Source organism: Aspergillus flavus, chromosome 3 (assembly GCF_009017415.1).
Source record: "Aspergillus flavus chromosome 3, complete sequence".
Taxonomy (NCBI): domain Eukaryota; kingdom Fungi; phylum Ascomycota; class Eurotiomycetes; order Eurotiales; family Aspergillaceae; genus Aspergillus; species Aspergillus flavus.
The window spans coordinates 1,742,461-1,760,565 of record NC_092407.1 but is presented as its reverse complement, the minus strand read 5'-3'; the positions used below and the strand labels follow the sequence as shown (position 1 = coordinate 1,760,565).

General features: G+C 51.5%; 5 protein-coding genes across 5 annotated transcripts; all 5 read left to right on the top strand.

The window, feature by feature from the left end:
- Nucleotides 1–572: 572 nt before the first annotated feature.
- On the top strand, nt 573–3,389 carry F9C07_1391407 (uncharacterized protein). Its single transcript, XM_041285270.2, has one exon. The coding sequence runs from the start codon at nt 866–868 to the stop codon at nt 3,098–3,100; it is 2,235 nt and encodes a 744-aa protein (XP_041144425.1). The 5' UTR covers nt 573–865; the 3' UTR covers nt 3,101–3,389.
- A 288-nt stretch (nt 3,390–3,677) lies between these two features.
- On the top strand, nt 3,678–6,356 carry F9C07_4797 (putative phosphatidate cytidylyltransferase; the record flags this gene model as incomplete). The annotated part of the gene is made up of 1 exon (XM_041285269.1): nt 3,678–6,356. The coding sequence occupies one exon, from the start codon at nt 3,678–3,680 to the stop codon at nt 6,354–6,356; it is 2,679 nt and encodes an 892-aa protein (XP_041144424.1).
- Nucleotides 6,357–6,496: 140 nt separating this feature from the next.
- On the top strand, nt 6,497–11,328 carry F9C07_2149822 (serine/threonine-protein kinase atg1). The gene is made up of 2 exons (XM_041290750.2): nt 6,497–8,161; nt 8,245–11,328. The coding sequence occupies exons 1-2, from the start codon at nt 8,036–8,038 to the stop codon at nt 11,077–11,079; spliced, it is 2,961 nt and encodes a 986-aa protein (XP_041144423.1). The 5' UTR covers nt 6,497–8,035; the 3' UTR covers nt 11,080–11,328.
- Nucleotides 11,329–11,585: 257 nt separating this feature from the next.
- Nucleotides 11,586–14,372, top strand: F9C07_2281825 (amino acid permease-domain-containing protein). Its single transcript, XM_041290749.2, has 4 exons — nt 11,586–12,408; nt 12,467–12,698; nt 12,760–13,213; nt 13,265–14,372. Exons 1-4 carry the CDS (start codon nt 12,312–12,314, stop codon nt 14,123–14,125), a joined length of 1,644 nt encoding a protein of 547 aa, XP_041144422.1. The 5' UTR covers nt 11,586–12,311; the 3' UTR covers nt 14,126–14,372.
- Nucleotides 14,373–14,772: 400 nt separating this feature from the next.
- On the top strand, nt 14,773–18,093 carry F9C07_1391412 (aminopeptidase). The gene is made up of 2 exons (XM_071508059.1): nt 14,773–15,327; nt 15,383–18,093. The coding sequence occupies exons 1-2, from the start codon at nt 14,942–14,944 to the stop codon at nt 17,811–17,813; spliced, it is 2,817 nt and encodes a 938-aa protein (XP_071364965.1). The 5' UTR covers nt 14,773–14,941; the 3' UTR covers nt 17,814–18,093.
- The last annotated feature ends 12 nt before the right edge of the window (nt 18,094–18,105 follow it).

Below are 18,105 nucleotides of genomic sequence, written 5' to 3'. Positions count from 1 at the left end.
GGGAAAAGAGAAACATAATATAGCACATGGTCTTCACAAAGGAAGACTTACATTGGAGGCATTAGACCGGTTGTCTGGGCGGCAACGGATTCGGCGCACTGGGAGTCCACGGTTTGGACTAAACTTAGAGCGCATGACGCCTTCTTTGAGGCACAGGTGGTGATTTGGGATTTTTCTTTTTTTCTCGTCGCATTTTCTGGCAAAGATGTTTTTGCCTCGATCAACAGAATGGCTCGAGTCATTCTTCACTCTTCTTGTACCCATTTTTCTTTTCTTTTTTTTTTTTGCCCTCTTTTTCTCTTCTCTATACTTCTCGTTCATCTTGCATTCTGTGTCCCTATTTGATGTAATATTTGATTTGACCTTGACCCGGGTTGCACCCTCACCACGTCTTTCCTGTGCTGGCCACATGTATACTTCAACTTGTCCCCAATCATTGCCTCATACCCCTGTGCGCATCATCCTGTTTTCATTTTGTTTGCATCCATAATATTCCCCCGTTGTTAATTCAAGCGCCCATTTGATTTGTGGCACAGTTAGTGATAATCAAAGATTCATCAAGAAATACCTTTCCAAGTATGTAGAGTAGTAGAGTAGTATGTTCTGTCAACCCATGGTCAGTGGTTTGGCTTCCGTCTCCGGAACCAACCTTGAAATCTGACGACCACCCGCAGTAAAAATTAAGTTAATCCACAATCCCGAATGATTAACAACTAAAAGACCAAACCCTGGTCTACATTAAATCGAACTACCACTAGTCTACATATCTTAAGCATCTAGACTCTAGCGCAAGCGCGGGGTCACCCAAAAACAAGGAAAAGAAAAAAAAAAAAACCTCTCCTCAAATGATACCATCAACCCCACCATGACCCCATCACCACAACCACAAGGCAAAAGCCTAAACGTGATCGCCCTAATATCCGGAGGAAAAGACTCCCTCTACTCCCTCCTACATTGTATCCGCAACGGCCACAAAGTCATCGCCCTAGCCAATCTCCACCCGCCCGTCCAAGATGCCCAAGAAGACATCGACAGCTTCATGTACCAAACCATTGGCCACGCCGTAATCCCCCTCTACGAGCAGGCCTTGGACATCCCTCTTTACCGCGCCCCCATTTCCGGCGGCGCGGTCGACACAGCCCGCATCTATCGCAATGATGCCGCGGATCAGATGGCTGAATCCCACCAGGAAGATGGCCAAGATGAGACGGAGTCGCTCGTTCCGCTGCTGAAACGGGTGATGGAACGTCATCCGGAGGCGAATGCTGTCTGTGCTGGGGCGATCTTGTCTACTTATCAAAGAACGAGGATTGAGAATGTGGCGTTTCGGTTGGGGTTGACGCCGTTGGCTTGGTTGTGGAATTATCCGGTGCTTCCTGCGCCGGTGGAGCGGGAGGGCGTGGTTACGCAGGCTGGGTTATTGGAGGATATGGCGGGCGTTGGGTGTGAGGCGAGGATTATTAAGGTTGCCTCTGGGGGGTTGGATGAGGGGTTTCTTTGGGGGGATGTTTCGAGTGCGGATGGGCTTGTGCGGAGGAGGATTGAGAGGGGGATGAGGAGGTTTGTGGTGGATGATCTTGGGGGTGCGGTTCTAGGGGAGGGGGGTGAGTATGAGAGTCTGGCGGTTGATGGGCCTGGGTTTCTTTGGAAGGGAAGGATTGAGATTGAGGAGAGGGAGGTCTGTTCTGGGGAGGGGGGTGTTGGGTTTGTGAGACTTCGGGGGGCGAGGTGTGTGCCCAAGGATGGAGAGGATGGGGTTTCGCCGGGGGATGTGAGGCGGCCGGCGTTGTTAGATGTGAAGTTCTCTGGGGTTTTGGATGGGGTGGTTTCGGAGGTGGGGGATTTGGAGGTCAAGACTGTGGAGGAGTCTCAGTCGATGTGGCGGCTTGGGGAGGTCGCTCAGTCGAGGAATGGTGGTACTTGGGCTATCTCGAATCTTGCGGCGCCTGAGGCTGGTCCTGGTGCTGGGGAGCAGATGGAGGCGATTGCGCGGAAGATACAGCTTATATTGGAGTCTACGGGTACGCGGACACCGGCTGATATTGTCTTTGCTACGGTTTTGATTCGCTCGATGGTTGATTTCCCGTTGATGAACGATATCTACGTTTCGCTTTTTAAGAAGCCGAATCCCCCGGCTAGAGCTACGGTGGCCTGTGGGAATAGCCTCCCCGAGGGCGTGAATATTATGGTCTCGTTGGTCGTTGATTTGGGTCCCAGGGATCTGCGGCAGGGTCTTCATGTTCAGTCCCGATCATACTGGGCCCCGGCTAATATTGGGCCGTATTCCCAGGCTATGTCTATTCCGGTGCGATCAGAGCGGCTGGTGTACATTGCCGGTCAGATACCTCTGGAACCGGCGTCGATGGATATGGTGGCTGGCCCAGAGTCGTGGCTAGAGGGCTACTCCTTGCGAGCGGTGCTGTCTTTGCAGCACATGTGGAGGATTGGGGCAGCGATGCAGGTTGACTGGTGGCTGGGGGCAGTTGCGTATCTAACGGGAGCAGATCATATCGGTACCAAAGCGCAAATCGCATGGCGTCTGTGGGAGATGATGTATGCCCAGCAAACAGATTCAGACGAGGATGACGAAGAGCCGGTGTTGGATGCTTGGGACATCAAGTATGGAGGACGAGCTCATGACCAGCCAATAAACCTAGAGGCAGCTGCTTTGCCTAACATATCCGTGGTGCAGTCGGACGTACTGGTTCCTCCATTTTTTGCTGTCCAGGTTGCCGAACTTCCCCGGGGTAGCGATATCGAATGGCAGGGTTTGGGTTGCCGGTGTGGTGGCTTGAAAATGGCTGCGGAAGAATTGGATGTTGGTCGCAAGATCGACACCATCACGGACGGGAATCTGCGATACACAGGAGTCGAGATTGACAATGGTACCGAACTGGAGTCGTGCCTGCAGCGCCTTCTCGAAAGATACTCCACAGCGGGTGTTTCCCATGCAGTTCTCTACACAGCACAGCCGCTGTCTGCCAATACTTGGCCGGGTCAGATCGTGCCTTGCACGTCAGTATGGGGCCAAAAAGGGCGGCAATTGGCGGCTGGGATTATCCTACAGACGCATAACCCCACGGACGCGTGGACAGAGTAGACAGAATTACTACCGCTGCATATTGCGTGACATAAGAATAAGGCTGATGCCACGTTTAACCGGAAGGCCTGTGTGTAGATTTAGCATCAACCCTAATTGATTGGTCACAACTGCTCGATAAGTGTGCTTAGACATCAGGAGATAAGTGTCTGGCGATACAGGATCAGCAGTGGTACGCTGACTCAGGGTTGACTGGGACATGTTTCATATGAAGCATTACTGGATTTCATGAAATAGGACCAGGAAAATTGCCAGTGCAGGTGTTAATCCTAGAGGCCTAGATCTATGCATAATCTGGGTGACCGTTGACTCGCATTATCCCGTGAGCCTAAAAAGCATGTGATAAGCAAAAAACCGCCTCCGTTTTCGTTGCCTCATTGAATAACAACCGATCCTTCGCACTCCACCAGCAATACGCCTTTATACTCACTTGTATGCCTTGGATTGCCCGTTTGGACCGGCTTATGGATAATCTACTAACGTGGTTTCTCAGTTTAGTGTCCTCGTGTCTCCGCAACTGTCTCCTCAGATATGACGTACTCGCTCTAAAACTCTCCGATCAAGAGTCCATGGGGTCATGGCCGCTTCGCAGAACCATGAGGAGAGATTAACTCCCTCCAGTAATCTAATACAATCCGACTCATTTATCTCGGACAGTCTCCGAAATTCTTCCCGGTCGCCGCACCCCTACCATCGCAAGGGCTCAAAACGCTCCGAACCGCATCTGCTACCTACCGATGGCCGCGATCAACCAACTCCCAATTCATGGCCTAAAACGTCTAGTGATAGCGGCACCGAGGCAGACGATGAGAGTACAGGAATTTTAAAAGGACTCCCAGCGCCACCGCTTCGGCAGCGGAAAGGGCTGCGTTCGGGCTTCAATGGTACCGCGGACCGTGACTCGTGGTTGCCGTTATTGCAACCGTGGCCCTCGCTGGGACGGTCAACGTCCCGGAGCTCACGACAGAGCTCCAGTGAAGATACGGGAACAGGAAGGGTGGGACTACGAGGGAAGGCTGGGGAAAAGCGCCTCGAAGTCTTGCGGAGGCTATTAGAGACCGGTCTTCTATTGTCCGTGGGTGCGGTTGTGCTGTCCCAGGAGAATACGAGGTTACTTGCATGGGCTTGGAGGAAAGGTACGTATGATTGCTGTTGGCATTTTGTGAAATTCATTGCTTACCTTTATCGCCTGGCAGAACTACTTGCGCATGGCCTTCTTGTCACCGGCCTGTACGCGGTGTATCCGCTGAGGAGAAATGGACGCCTACGGCTTTCCGGACTATACTCTTTTACCATTCCAAGCAGTTTCGATCCCGCACCTCTTCTTTACCCGATTTTGATACCCATCTACACCTCTTTATCCTTGGCGCACTGTAGACCTGCGTTGGTACTGCCGAACATCATTCTCAGTCTCTCGTCTTTACCCGCCCCTGTCATTCCACTGCGCGAGTGGATGCATGGTCACAGTGTCGTCCATTGGTTGGTCACGTTGATACCCATTCTTGTCTCGGAGCATTTTTCTGCAGATCACACGATACCCAAGCCTCTCACACTTCGCGGCCTCAATTCTGAAGTTTTGACTCTTGTTTTTCCGTTCCATCAAGCATTGATACCCACTTTAGATTTCTTATTAACTACCAGTATCCTTCCGGCAGAACTACAGCTTTTGACGAGTGCTCTTGTGAATCTGTTTTTGTTTGCGAGCGCCCCCCAGGCGGAGATCCTTAAGGCGCTATTGTGGTTGGGCGGCTTGTGCATTTTTATCTCTTGCCGACATGTTCTCCGTTGGGAGGTCGCTCTGGCTAGGATCCCCAGCTGGAAGTTTAGACGGTCGCCCAGTGGTTCGCAATCACGAATAAATCTCCTGTATGTTATCGACCATAAACTCTGCCAAAAACTGAGCCGAACGGGCTCCTCTGAAGATGCTTTGTCGGACAGTGAATCCGAGGCTCACATAGCGCCAATACCACGCAGAACAACGCATGAGTTCCGAGACAAGACTCCAGCTAGAGAACTGGCCGACAAAGCTCCCCAAGAGAACGGCCATCGGCATGCCGTACATCGAAGACGACATACCATCTCCAGCGTGGATGAGGTTGCACATTCAGAGCGTATCAGGACCACTCCATCTGGCCGACGGAAACGATCGATGGCCCCGGGTCTGGCATCCTTTTTGTCACTGACTGTACCACAAGCACAAGTGCGGAAATGGCTTTATGCCCTGTACGTATATGCTGCTGTGACAATTATCATCATGGGTCCTGTGCGAAAGTACGTGGGCGAGCGCGCACTGCAAGGAGAGGAGCCCTTCGGGTGGGCCCTGAGCTACCTACTTGGAAATGTGTCTTGGTTCAGGTTCTGGGTGATCATGTGGAACCTGGAGTATTGGATCCCTCTTCCTCCTCGCTTGGACGGTGAAATATGCTCTCTCGGCTGGATGGAGTGTCTCCGGCAAACTTCTTTTGGCGAAGCCAACACACGTCTTCTGATTGCTGCTCACTGTATTGTGGTGATTATGATGGGCCTGGGCGTTGTTTTCCAGTTGAGCTCCCTCGTAGAAGTGGATACAAGACGCAAGGTTTTCCACGGCATGATGGTATTGATGTTTCTTCCTACCATCTACATCGATCCTGCATTCTGTGCTCTTGCTCTGGCTCTAGTACTGTCTATATTTCTCCTCCTGGATCTTTTCCGGGCCTCCCAAATGCCGCCAATCTCTCGACCGTTGACTTATTTCCTGGCACCCTATGTTGACGGCCGTGACCATCGGGGGCCTGTCATCATCTCTCACATCTTCCTTCTCATCGGATGCTCCATTCCTCTTTGGCTTTCTTTGGCTGACATCCCCCGGTCGGAAGATCACCCGTGGGGCGCATGGAACGTTCAGTTCCGGGATGTCAGTATGGTCAGCGGAGTAGTATGCGTCGGTCTTGGAGATGCAGCCGCGTCACTAGTGGGTCGTCGGTTTGGTCGGCGTAAGTGGTTCTGGGGTGGAGGCAAGTCCTTGGAAGGCAGCGTGGCTTTTGCGGCGGCCGTGACCGGTGGTCTAGTTTTTGCCCGACTGTGGCTTGCCGCGGGCCAGTGGGCTGTGCATGGGAACGATGGGCAGAATCAAGTATTCTGGCTTTGGACGGTGTGCAAAGCCATCATAGCAGCTGCAGGCACCAGTGCGACCGAAGCGATTTTGACGGGGTGCAACGACAATGTTGTCGTACCGATTGTGCTGTGGCTGCTCGTCAGGGGACTCGGGTTGTGAGGACAGGTAGATTACTGGGACATGCTTTCTGGATGAAACAGTCCCTGAGAAGCTTATCTGGCATGGTTTTGACTTTCTAGATCAGGAAAATGGGTAGGGGGATCTGTCTTGTATTTCATTCTTGTCCATGGTTTTCTGTCTTTTTTTTTTTTTTTTTTTTTGACTTTCCTTTCTCCTCTCTACCTTGTGTTGCAAGATTTAGAAGGAATAATGAGCGGCGTAGATAGTCTGTGCCTTGATGTGTTGGAACAGATTCACATGACGAGGATATTGTTTGGGGGTCCACCCGTGACATGGGAAAAAGATACCATACCTGAGAATAATAATAGATGACTGGTTGAATCCCCTTAGGCAACTTTCTACGATTCGTCAAGGACGTTGCTGATCGCCTCGTTAGTGGACGCCAACGTATCTAACGCGTCTCCACTTTGGTCTTATCGATGATTCGGCAGATCAATCTTCAGTCATTCAGTGGCAAACCGGGCGCTTGCGGACAGGAGGCTATCATCAGATGAGTCATTCACTCTGGCTAAAAGAGAGTATGAGTAACAGGAAGTGCAGGTGTCATGGTGAATGACGGACGACTCGGTACACTTTGTAGAGTTGTAGATGTCATGGACAAGGTCCTTGTATGTCCTGGCGGCGATCGAAGATAACGTGATAACCCCCGGAATGATCCTGTGATCCTGTGATCTTCCGGCCTCAGGCCACCGCTGGATTAGGTTCCCGTTTCTGAGACACCCTGGTTCTCTATCTTCGCCATTTTTTCTGGATCTTCCATCATTTTACAGTCGCCTTCAGGAATCTGACCATTCTCCTCCCAGTCATCCCAGTCATTCCAGTAACCAACCTGTTCCTGTTTTGGATATTCATCTGGATTGGTTCCCGATCATCTCCAAATCCATCGCCGCCCTTCTGACCGCCTTGCTTCCCACTGGTCCCCAATAGATCGTTATCGCGGACTAGTTTAGCACTGGTACTTTCCCCCAAAGACGAGATCGTCAAACGTTCCTTGGGTCTACTGCTTGTCACCCGCCCTGGCCTCATCACATCATCCTCCGCTGATACGCCAGAGTCGGTACTTCCTCTCCTTTCCTGTCCATTTGCCTCTATTTGACACTCTCCTATTTCTCTGATCTTCCGCCATTTGCGTTTTCTCGCATCCACGCTTGTACCACCTTCTATAGAGTGTTATCGGGGATAATCCCGACCACCATCGACCTTGATCAACATCCTTGGCTACCTCCTGCAGCTATCGCCTTCCTATCAGCGTAGAGCACCCGTTTCCGCCTCACCGCTCTCGTACGCCTGTATACTGTTCCCATCCTTGTCGTTGCTGCTGCTCACCTCGACACTTTCTCCTTCACAGCGACTTGGTCCACTTTCTGTCGTTTCGGTCCTTGACGCCCGATATTCGCCCATCATCTCCTCCTTCGTTCCACAGCTCCCGGCTTCTGCTATCCTTCTACATACCTTCTCCGCCCTTTCTTCAGCCTTATCTATTCCTTGATAGCACCCTATCGACCAACTCTCTGGACATCATCTCTTCCTTCCCCTGATGGGCCACTTCCATCAGCAATCGTTGTTGCTGCCGTTGCTGAGGTAGTTGTGGCCGCCGGGGTGTGGTTGATTCTTTGTAGACGCTCCTCTTAGGGCGTTGTCGTCGCCCTGTTCGCAGTATGTCGTCTTCACACCACAGGAGGTCCAGGGAGACCTCCCATGCCGAGATGCCCATTGGTCGTTATACTAGACTGGATGAAATTGGCCGAGGGAGTTTTGCTACAGTTTATCAGGGTGTGCATACGGTAAGTCTAGACTTGTTAAGGTTCATTAGGTCTATTCAAGTGGAGCTATACGGAGCTAATGCTAAATACTTTGGGGTTTCTAGAAATCACGTACTTACGTCGCCATCAAGTCCGTCAACCTCTCCAAATTGAATAAGAAACTAAAAGAGAACCTTTCCTCGGAAATTCATATCCTGAAAGGGCTATACCATCCACATATCGTTGCCCTCATTGACTGCCATGAGACGACGTCACACATCCACCTGGTGATGGAATATTGTGCCTTGGGAGATCTGTCACTGTTCATCAAGCGCCGAGATACACTCGGGGACCATCGTTATACGCAGGACATGATTGCGAAGTATCCGAACCCCCGTGGTGGCGCACTAAATGAAGTGGTCGTCCGCCATTTCCTCAAGCAGCTGGCAAGCGCCCTGAAATTTCTCCGAGATCGAAACTTGATCCACCGTGACATCAAGCCACAAAATCTACTACTGTGTCCGTCTCCGTCATCGTACCGGAGTGGTGTGGCTCAGGTCGTGCCGTTCAAAGGGTGTGATGAATCCTTTAGCCCTGCAACGGGATTAGAATCTCTACCAATGCTCAAGATTGCGGATTTCGGTTTTGCTCGGTCCCTTCCGTCGACGTCGCTTGCTGAAACATTGTGTGGTTCCCCTCTGTATATGGCTCCCGAGATCCTCCGGTACGAGAAATACGATGCTAAAGCAGATCTTTGGTCGGTGGGCACAGTGCTTTACGAGATGGTGGTGGGCAAGCCTCCTTTTCGGGCAACGAACCATGTTGAGCTGCTTCGGAAGATTGAGAAAGGAGAGGACAGGATCAAGTTCCCCGAGGAGAATCCTGCTTCGGAACAAATAAAGTCACTTATCCGAATGCTACTGAAGCGGAATCCTGTGGAACGTATGAATTTCTCCGATTTCTTCGACTGCGACACTATCACAGGACCCATCCCGGGGCTAATAGCTGATGATGCTCCTTCGACGTCCCGCCGTTCGTCTGTCGCAGTGAACACCTCCGGATCTACATCTCGTCCTCAGTCTCGAACGGGGTCAAGGACCCCCACCGGGATGAAACGTGAGAAAGACGCGTCGTACCCTGGAAAAAAGGACGATCAAGTATCGTACCCAGCTGCTCATCGACCTCCCACGCAGAGGTCGGACACTCCGCCGGCTGCATCTCCTATGCGTAGGATGGGAAGTGGGGACAGGGCGACTACATCTAAAGAAACGGTAACCACGACGCCTCGGAGACCAAGTGTGGTTTCTCTTGCCACGGCTCCCGGTCGCCAGGAGCTTGTAGATCGAAACGCTACGGCCGCTGTGATGGAGCGGCAAAGGAGCCGAAATACCTACGCGGGAGTCCCGCAAACTGAGAAGCAAGCTGAGAAAACGAAAGAGGAAAGTGAGCGCGCTGCACAAGAAATTGCGTTTGAGAGAGACTACGTGCTCGTTGAGAAACGTGCTGTGGAGGTAAATGCGTTTGCAGATGAATTGGCACATAGTCCTCGGATCCAGGGTGGTTTCCCCAGGAACGCCTATGCTCTATCGCGTCGTCCGGGCACACAAGGCTCGTCCACGGCGACAGCTACGTCGCCCTTGGCCACTACAGGTAAAGCAATGCAAGTTGCTTCGGGACGAGCTCGGGCTGATTCGACGCACACTCGTCAAGGTTCCTATGAGCGTCGATACGGCCAGAGTCCTACGTCCGCCATCTCAAAAGCGCTCCACATGGCCAGCGGACGCTTGTTTGGGATGGGCTTCTCGCCACCCATGACTATTACGAAAGGAGGGCGTTCTCCCCCACTGGGCTACAATCCCTTCCCGGCGTATCCGGCGGCTCAAGGTAGTTTGATGGTTGTCGGGGATGGAGCAAGGACTAACGTGACCTTGGATGAGGACGCGAAGACCGTCCAAGTGATCGAGGAATGTGCCACGCGGAGTGACGTGGTGTATGGCTTCGCTGAGGTCAAATACAAGCAACTCATCCCTCTGGCGCCTTCCGTTCAAACAGACCCGTCGGGAAGGGCTAATGTGCCCGGTGGGGAGCGAGATTCTACCGATCTGACAGATGGTGGGCTCACGGTTGATGCCGTTGTAACTCTGTCCGAAGAAGCCCTCGTTCTCTACGTCAAAGCACTCTCTTTGTTGGCAAAATCTATGGATATCGCTGGCGCTTGGTGGTCCCGGAAGAACCGTGGAGAAGCATTTGGCGAATCGGCCATGGGGAGGACGGACGCCACGAGTACGCTTGTCAGCAACCGCATCAACAATGTCGTACAATGGGTGCGAAATCGATTCAACGAGGTGTTGGAAAAGGCAGAATTTGTTCGTCTCAAATTAATCGAGGGCCAGAAACGCTTGCCACCAGATCACCCCAGTCATCCCAGTAATCACTCCGTCGGCCCCTCCGTCGGCTCCGGCGCATCAACGGACGTTGTCGTTAGTTCGGGTGTGACGGCGGAGAAGCTAATGTACGATCGGGCACTAGAGATGAGTCGGGCAGCCGCTATCAATGAACTTACGGGTGAAGAGCTTTCCGGGTGCGAGATAGCGTATGTCACAGCCATTCGGATGTTGGAAGCTGTATTGGAAGAAGAAGAGGTATCCCGGTCTGGGCCAGGAAGCGGCACCGACAGAGGCGATGCCCGGCGAGATGGCGACAAAGCCATGCTGGATGGCGTCCGGATGGAAGACCGACAGGTGGTGATTAAATGTGAGTTATCCCGCGCACACAATGGCAAAATTTCTCTTCTGACAGGTCATGCAGTGGTATCCAGCATCAGGGGTCGCTTGGCATCCCTGCGCAAAAAACTCGCCCTGTTGGCCAAACGGCAGAGCCCACCTTCTAGCGTTCCTGGCAAGGTGGCTCCGTCCAGCTTGGTGCCTGCTGCTCAGGCCGTCGGGACAACGCCCAAATAGAACGTGGAACGACTAATCTCATGCATGCAGGTACATGCTACGTCAAGATATAGTCCTTTTCTCTTCGGTATTTTCATTTCTCCTGCATTTTACATCCTTTCTATATCTAATCAATCGTGTGCGAGTTCATATACGGCGCTTTCTGTTGAAGACCTGTCAGCGCTTTTTTTTTCTTTTTCTTTTTTTCTTTTTCTTTCCGTGTTTCTTCATCCTTGCAGCTTCGATTTTCATTGTCACGAGAAAGCAGTCTAGCTTTGTACTGCCTTGATTTGGCGTTCGAGGTGGGAGAAGTATACAAATTGCCACAACTTGGATATGAATGATGAAGCTACGGCTTAGGAGTCTGGGTGGGCGCAGGATTGAAATTTTTCTTGATTTGAACAGAGACCATTACCAGACCACTTTGTATTGTACATACTTAATTGAACGAAAATTCTTTTGGACACCATTTCCTGTTTTTCTTTTTCTTTCTGATGCTTTTCTGGTGCAGTTTCGACTAACGTGGATACTACTTGACTCACTAGGTTGGATATAAAGCTGCGGAATAAGACAATCTAGGCCTAATTGCATCAAGAATAGCGGATCTTCCGCAAGCAAAAACCCTCACAGGCGCCGAGGCTATCACGCCATCGATTTTCATTTGTCAAGGAAAAGGGTCTCGCAGCGATTTAGAAGGCCGGGAGCTTTCTCCTGTGGATACTGGTTCCGCTGCAGAACCAAACTTTTTTTTACCCTTTTTCGCCTTCATAAAATTAATTGCGTTATGGGCTCAACCATGTGGCACTCACGTCTATTTTTTTTTAAAAAAATTTTTGTTTTCTCTTTGTGTTCTTTTGCCATCTATGATATCTTTCGTTTAGCTCCATCTCTTTCTTTTAATCATTCTTATATGCATATTTGACGGGGAGAGCTTAAATCTACCGGTCATAAGATACCCTAATTCAATCCCTGTCAGCATTGCACCTTTTTCGCTCTTTCTTACGAGGTTGCATGGTCTTTTATAATATAGGACCTTATTCCTTTTCAGGCGGTTGCCAACACCAGCCTTGACGCACCGGCCTGATTGCATCAGATTTAGGCTCAGCACATCATCACATCTCGTGGTGTACGTCCGTCGTTAGCCGCTGGATCTGCTCAATATAACCCTTTCGTTCGCCTGCTTTCTTCTCCATAGCTTCTAGAGCTTCGGTGGAGAACATTCTTGAGCTTTAGGCTAAATTTTCCGCTTTACCATGAGCGATTCAGCTTCGAAATCCGCAAAGGGAGTCATGCCGGACACAAAGGCCCTGGAAGAAGGGCCCCGGAGGGCCGATGGTGTCTCTCAGCTATGTATGCATTGTGATCTATCTCGATGAATCGGAAGCCGTGATCTAACTATACCGTGCAGATGAGGGCAATGTCTTCGACGCAACACCTGAAGACCGCCGGCAAATTGGCGTGGTTAGCGCCTCGTTCCTGATCTTCAACAGAGTCATTGGAACTGGTATCTTTGCTACGCCAAGTACTATCCTGTCGTTGGCCGGTAGTGTTGGACTTTCCCTGTTCATGTGGGTGATTGGCACTGTCATTGCCATGGCCGGTACCGCCGTGTACCTGGAATGGGGTACTGCTATCCCGAAGTACGTTTACTACCGTCCTGTACTATCTTTCATTGAGATCAGTCGGACTAACCATGCCTAGGAACGGTGGTGAAAAGAACTATCTTGAATATGTCTTCAAGAAGCCCAAGTTCCTCATAACATGCATGTATGCTTCTTACGTCATGTTACTTGGCTGGGCTGCGAGCAACAGTGTGGTGTTCGGCGAGTACATCCTCAATGCCGCTGATGTCGAGGTCGACCGTTGGAACCAACGTGGCATTGGGTTGGCCTGTATCTCTGCTGCTTTCCTCATTCATGCCTTCGCCTTGAAGTGGGGTCTTCATCTCCAAAACTTCCTTGGTGTGGTCAAGCTTGTCATCATCGTGTTCGTCGTCGTCTGTGGGTTTGTTGCCCTCGGAGGTCATATGAAGATCGATAACCCCCCTCACAACTTCCGGAATGCTTTTGAAGGCACAACGAATAGCGGTTATGGAATCGTCATGTCACTATATAACGTTATCTGGTCATTTATCGGCTACTCGAATGCCAACTACGTAAGTAATGTCGATTACTATCGCGTGACACCATTTTCTAACTAGTCACAGGCTTTGAGTGAGACCAAGAACCCCACACGCACATTGAAGATCGCCGCGCCAATTGCCATCGGATCCGTTGGAGTCCTTTACATGCTCTGCAACATCGCTTATTTCGCCGCCGTCCCTCGAGAACAGTTTCTTAGTTCTGGCCAGACTGTCGCCGCCGTCTTTTTCGGTAACATGTTTGGCCCGAGGGCAGAGAAGGTCATGTCGGTCTTCGTCGCCTTATCAGCATTTGGCAATGTCTTGTCGGTGATCTTCTCTCAAGGTCGCATCGTCCAAGAGCTGGGACGTGAGGGTGTCCTGCCTCTCTCGAAGTTTTTCGCTAGCAACAAGCCACTTAATGCGCCGGCCGCTGGTCTGTTTGAGCACTACATCGTCTCGATCATCATCTTACTGGCTCCCCCTCCCGGAGACGCTTATAACTTCTTGGTCAACCTGATTTCGTACCCGCTCGCCATCATCAACGTCTTTGTATCTGGTGGCCTCGTTTATGTCTACTTCACCCACAAGACAAAGTTCCCCGACTGGAACCCTGGTATCCGCGCCACACTTCCCGTGACCATCTTCTTCTGCTTGTCCAACGTGTATCTGGTGGTGGCGCCGTACGTGCCCCCAAGTGCCGGACAGAGCGTCTACGAGGAACTCCCATACTACCTGCACTGTGTGGTGGCCCTGGGAATCTTCGCAGCCGGTGGAATCTATTACCTCGTGTGGGCCGTTTTGCTCCCACGCTTGGGCAACTATGTGCTGGTCAAGGAAACCGTGGTGGATGCTGACGGCTGGTCTCGGAGTGTCATCTCACGTCTCCCGTTGGCGGAAGCTGAAATTCGTCAAGCGCAATGGCAACAGGAGCAACAGCACTCCTAAGATTGTCTAGGACAACCTAGACATGATTCATGAGTTCAAGATTCAACATCATTATTTTCAAGCGTAATCATAATGTTTACAGCGGAGCATTTGTCTGGAGTTGGGAATTTCTGGGGATTTTTGATTTTGCACATTTGGTTTGGTCAACAAAGTTATACCCCGGTTCAACATGTTACGGATACCACTTCGATTCTTAATTGTAGGATAGATCTTTATAGAGAGATTTTAAAAAGTTTCGATTATTTTGAATAATAGACTATTTGAAGAGATTTATGTGTCCCAGTCATCTATGGAAGCCCATCCACGAAGGATGCAAAAAAATTGCAGTCATGGACCCCTCAAACTGGCTGGTGTACGGTCTTGCAAGTACTGCCCTCGAAAGGACAGCTCGACAACGATCTGCCTGTGGGGGAAGAGCATGGCATCTGCTGTATGTGAGTATTACTTGCTGAAAGAATGTATATGTATAATGAACTAGGGTAGAGGGCAAGCGGACGGGATATATAGCAAAAATTTGTGCGGAATAACTATATCCCCGCCGCTAAATTGGGCAACAAGCTGGCTGGGGACGGGCAAGCCGATTGGCCGAGGGAAAACGGGAGGCGAGATTCACCGCCTGCCGCAAAAGGCTAACCGTCGTGATTTTCCTTAGGACGTGGAATAACACATCGCAGTTGATTGTTTGCTCCAAGGTCGGGATTGTTTAGGTGGTCCCTATTGTTCTGGTGTCTTGTTCCGTGATTAGTCCATTGGGAACTACCCCTCTTCCGCCTTTCCACCATTATCTTATCCTTTCCCTTCCATTCAGCGGGGCCCATGCATCGCTTCTCTTCTACGCGGTTACCGCCGCTGGTACTAAACTCAGCGAAGAAGCCACCGCTTTCCTTCCCCTCCAGAAGTCCCCTCCTCTTCTCTCGTTCCTTATCTGGCCCCTCTTCCTCTACGACTGCTCCTTCTTCACCCTCCGCCGCCTCATCCAGCTCCGTCAACCGCTTATCCTCCCGCCGTTCTCCCCTTACTCAAATCTCCAAGCGTTACTGCTCCTATCGCAGGATGTGTCGTCGTGCTGATGTGCCTTCGGGCTCGACGAACATCACCCATGGCCGTGAGGTCCTGCCCACCAATGTCAAGCCGGTCCATTATGACCTGACCTTGGAGCCGAATTTCGAGTCCTTCAAATATGAGGGTACCGTTGTGATCGAGTATGTATCCACTTGATATCCATCTGTCCGTGGTTGAAGCTCATGGTTAGCGTAGCCTCCAGGTCACCGAAGATACTACTTCCATTTCCCTCAACTCCAACGAGATCGACATCCACAGTGCCATCGTATCCGCTCAGGGCTCCGTCGTCACCTCCAGCCCGGAGATCTCCGTCAACAAGGATACCCAAGTAGCTACCGTCAAGTTCGCCGAGACGATCCCCGCCGGATCCTCCGCCCAGCTGAAGCTCACCTTCACCGGCATCCTCAATGACAATATGGCTGGCTTCTACCGGTCGTCTTACAAGACGGCAAACGGCGAGACCAAATATCTTGCTTCGACCCAGATGGAGCCCACGGATGCCCGCAGAGCGTTCCCCTGCTTCGACGAGCCAGCCCTCAAGGCCAAGTTCACTGTGACTTTAATCGCTGACAAGAGCATGACCTGCCTGAGCAACATGGACGTTGCTTCGGAGACTGATGTCGAAGGCGGCAAGAAGGTCGTCAAGTTCAACACTTCCCCACTCATGTCCACGTATCTCGTGGCTTTCATTGTCGGTCACCTGAACTACATTGAGACGAAGGACTTCCGTGTCCCCATCCGTGTGTATGCTACGCCGGATCAGGATATTGAGCATGGCCGCTTCTCGTTGGATCTGGCTGCTAAGACACTGGCGTTCTATGAGAAGGCTTTTGATAGCAGTTTCCCTCTCCCTAAGATGGACATGGTCGCCGTGCCGGACTTTAGTGCAGGCGCCATGGAGAACTGGGGTCTGATTACCTATCGTATCGTCGATGTGCTTCTAGACGAGAAGAACAGTGGTGCTTCGCGCAAGGAGCGTATTGCCGAGGTCGTTCAGCACGAGCTGGCTCACCAGTGGTTCGGAAACCTTGTCACCATGGATTTCTGGGATGGCCTTTGGCTCAACGAAGGCTTTGCAACCTGGATGTCGTGGTACTCTTGCAACAGTTTCTTCCCGGAGTGGAAGGTCTGGCAGACTTACGTCATCGACAGCTTGCAGGGCGCGCTTTCCCTCGACTCTCTCCGTAGTAGCCACCCTATTGAAGTGCCTGTCAAGCGTGCCGACGAGATCAACCAGATCTTCGATGCCATTTCCTACATGAAGGGTTCTTCCGTGCTGCGCATGATCTCGAAGTACCTGGGAGAGGACGTTTTCATCCAGGGTGTCCGCAACTACATTAAGAAGCACGCTTATGGAAACACCCAGACTGGTGATCTGTGGGCTGCTCTTGCTGACGCAAGTGGAAAGCCTGTCGAGCAGGTCATGGATATCTGGACTAAGAACGTCGGATTCCCTGTGGTCACTGTGGCCGAGGATGCTGCTAGCTCGTCGATCAAGCTGACCCAGAACCGCTTCTTGCGCACTGGCGATGTTCGCCCAGAAGAGGACACTACTCTGTACCCTGTCATGTTGGGCTTGCGTACAAAGCAGGGTCTTGATGAGAACACCATGTTGACTGAGCGTGAGGGCCAGTTCAAGGTGCCCGACCTTGATTTCTATAAGCTGAACGCCGACCATTCTGCTATCTATCGTACCTCCTATACTCCTGAACGGCTCACTAAGCTTGGTGAGGCGGCCAAGCAGGGCCTGCTGACTGTCGAAGACCGCGCCGGTATGATTGCGGATGCTGGTGCCCTAGCTTCGTCTGGCTACCAGAGCACCTCCGGTTTGCTCTCGCTCCTCAAGGGCTTTGATAACGAGGCTGAGTTCATCGTGTGGAATGAGATCGTGGCCCGCGTTGGTACTCTCCGGGCCGCATGGCTCTTCGAGGATAGCCAAGCTAAGGATGCTTTGAAGGCGTTCCAGCGCGCTTTGGTCAGCTCCAAGACTCACGAGATTGGCTGGGAATTCTCAGAGAAGGATGGCCACATCCTGCAGCAATTCAAGGCGCTTCTGTTTGGCGCTGCCGGCTCGGCCGAGGATCCAGTTGTCGTCAAGGCCGCCCAGGAGATGTTCCAACGCTTTGCCGCGGGCGAAACCAGCGCTATCCATCCGAACATCCGCGGTAGCGTTTTCAGCATCGTTCTGAAGAACGGTGGCGAGAAGGAGTACAATGTCGTGTACGACCGATTCCGCAACGCTCCTACCTCTGATGAGAAGACCACTGCTCTTCGCTGCCTCGGCTCTGCTGAAGACCCGGCCCTCATCCAGCGTACTCTGGGCCTTGCCCTCAGCGATGAAGTTAAGAACCAGGATATCTACATGCCTCTTGGCGGTCTGCGCAACCACACAGCCGGTATTGAGGCTCGCTGGGCCTGGATGAAGAACAACTGGGATGCACTCTACAAGCGTCTGCCTCCGGGACTTGGTATGCTGGGCACTGTTGTTCAGCTCACTACTTCCAGCTTCTGTACCGAGGCGCAGTTGAAGGAGGTGGAGGACTTCTTCAAGGACAAGGATACTAAGGTAAGTTCGATTTGTACATGGAGCCTATTCTGTGTGACTAACATCTCTTTAGGGCTTTGACCGTGCCGTTGAGCAGAGTCTCGATGCCATCCGGGCCAAGATCAACTGGATCAACCGTGACCGCACTGATGTAGAATCTTGGCTGAAGTCGAATGGCTATCTCCGCGATGGCAAGCTGTGAGGGATAGCATACTAATAATGAATTTAGTGTGGGATGATGGACATGTTAAGAACTGAGGATCTGGAATAAATCCTTGCATCACGCCCAATCGGGTTAAACGTTTAAAACTCTACGGATCAGATTCCGATGTATACTAGAAAATACCATTCAGCTCTACCGAGTACATATAAC

Excerpts from the sequence above, each read along its gene's own strand:
- F9C07_1391407 (XM_041285270.2), top strand. The coding sequence starts at position 866 with ATGACCCCATCACCACAACCACAAGGCAAAAGCCTAAACGTGATCGCC.
- F9C07_2149822 (XM_041290750.2), top strand. The coding sequence starts at position 8,036 with ATGTCGTCTTCACACCACAGGAGGTCCAGGGAGACCTCCCATGCCGAG. Across the intron at positions 8,162-8,244 it reads TTTATCAGGGTGTGCATACG|AAATCACGTACTTACGTCGC; the intron begins GTAAGTCTAGAC and ends TGGGGTTTCTAG.
- F9C07_2281825 (XM_041290749.2), top strand. The coding sequence starts at position 12,312 with ATGAGCGATTCAGCTTCGAAATCCGCAAAGGGAGTCATGCCGGACACA. Across the intron at positions 12,409-12,466 it reads CGATGGTGTCTCTCAGCTAT|ATGAGGGCAATGTCTTCGAC; the intron begins GTATGCATTGTG and ends TATACCGTGCAG. Across the intron at positions 13,214-13,264 it reads GCTACTCGAATGCCAACTAC|GCTTTGAGTGAGACCAAGAA; the intron begins GTAAGTAATGTC and ends AACTAGTCACAG.
- F9C07_1391412 (XM_071508059.1), top strand. The coding sequence starts at position 14,942 with ATGCATCGCTTCTCTTCTACGCGGTTACCGCCGCTGGTACTAAACTCA. Across the intron at positions 15,328-15,382 it reads GAGGGTACCGTTGTGATCGA|CCTCCAGGTCACCGAAGATA; the intron begins GTATGTATCCAC and ends TGGTTAGCGTAG.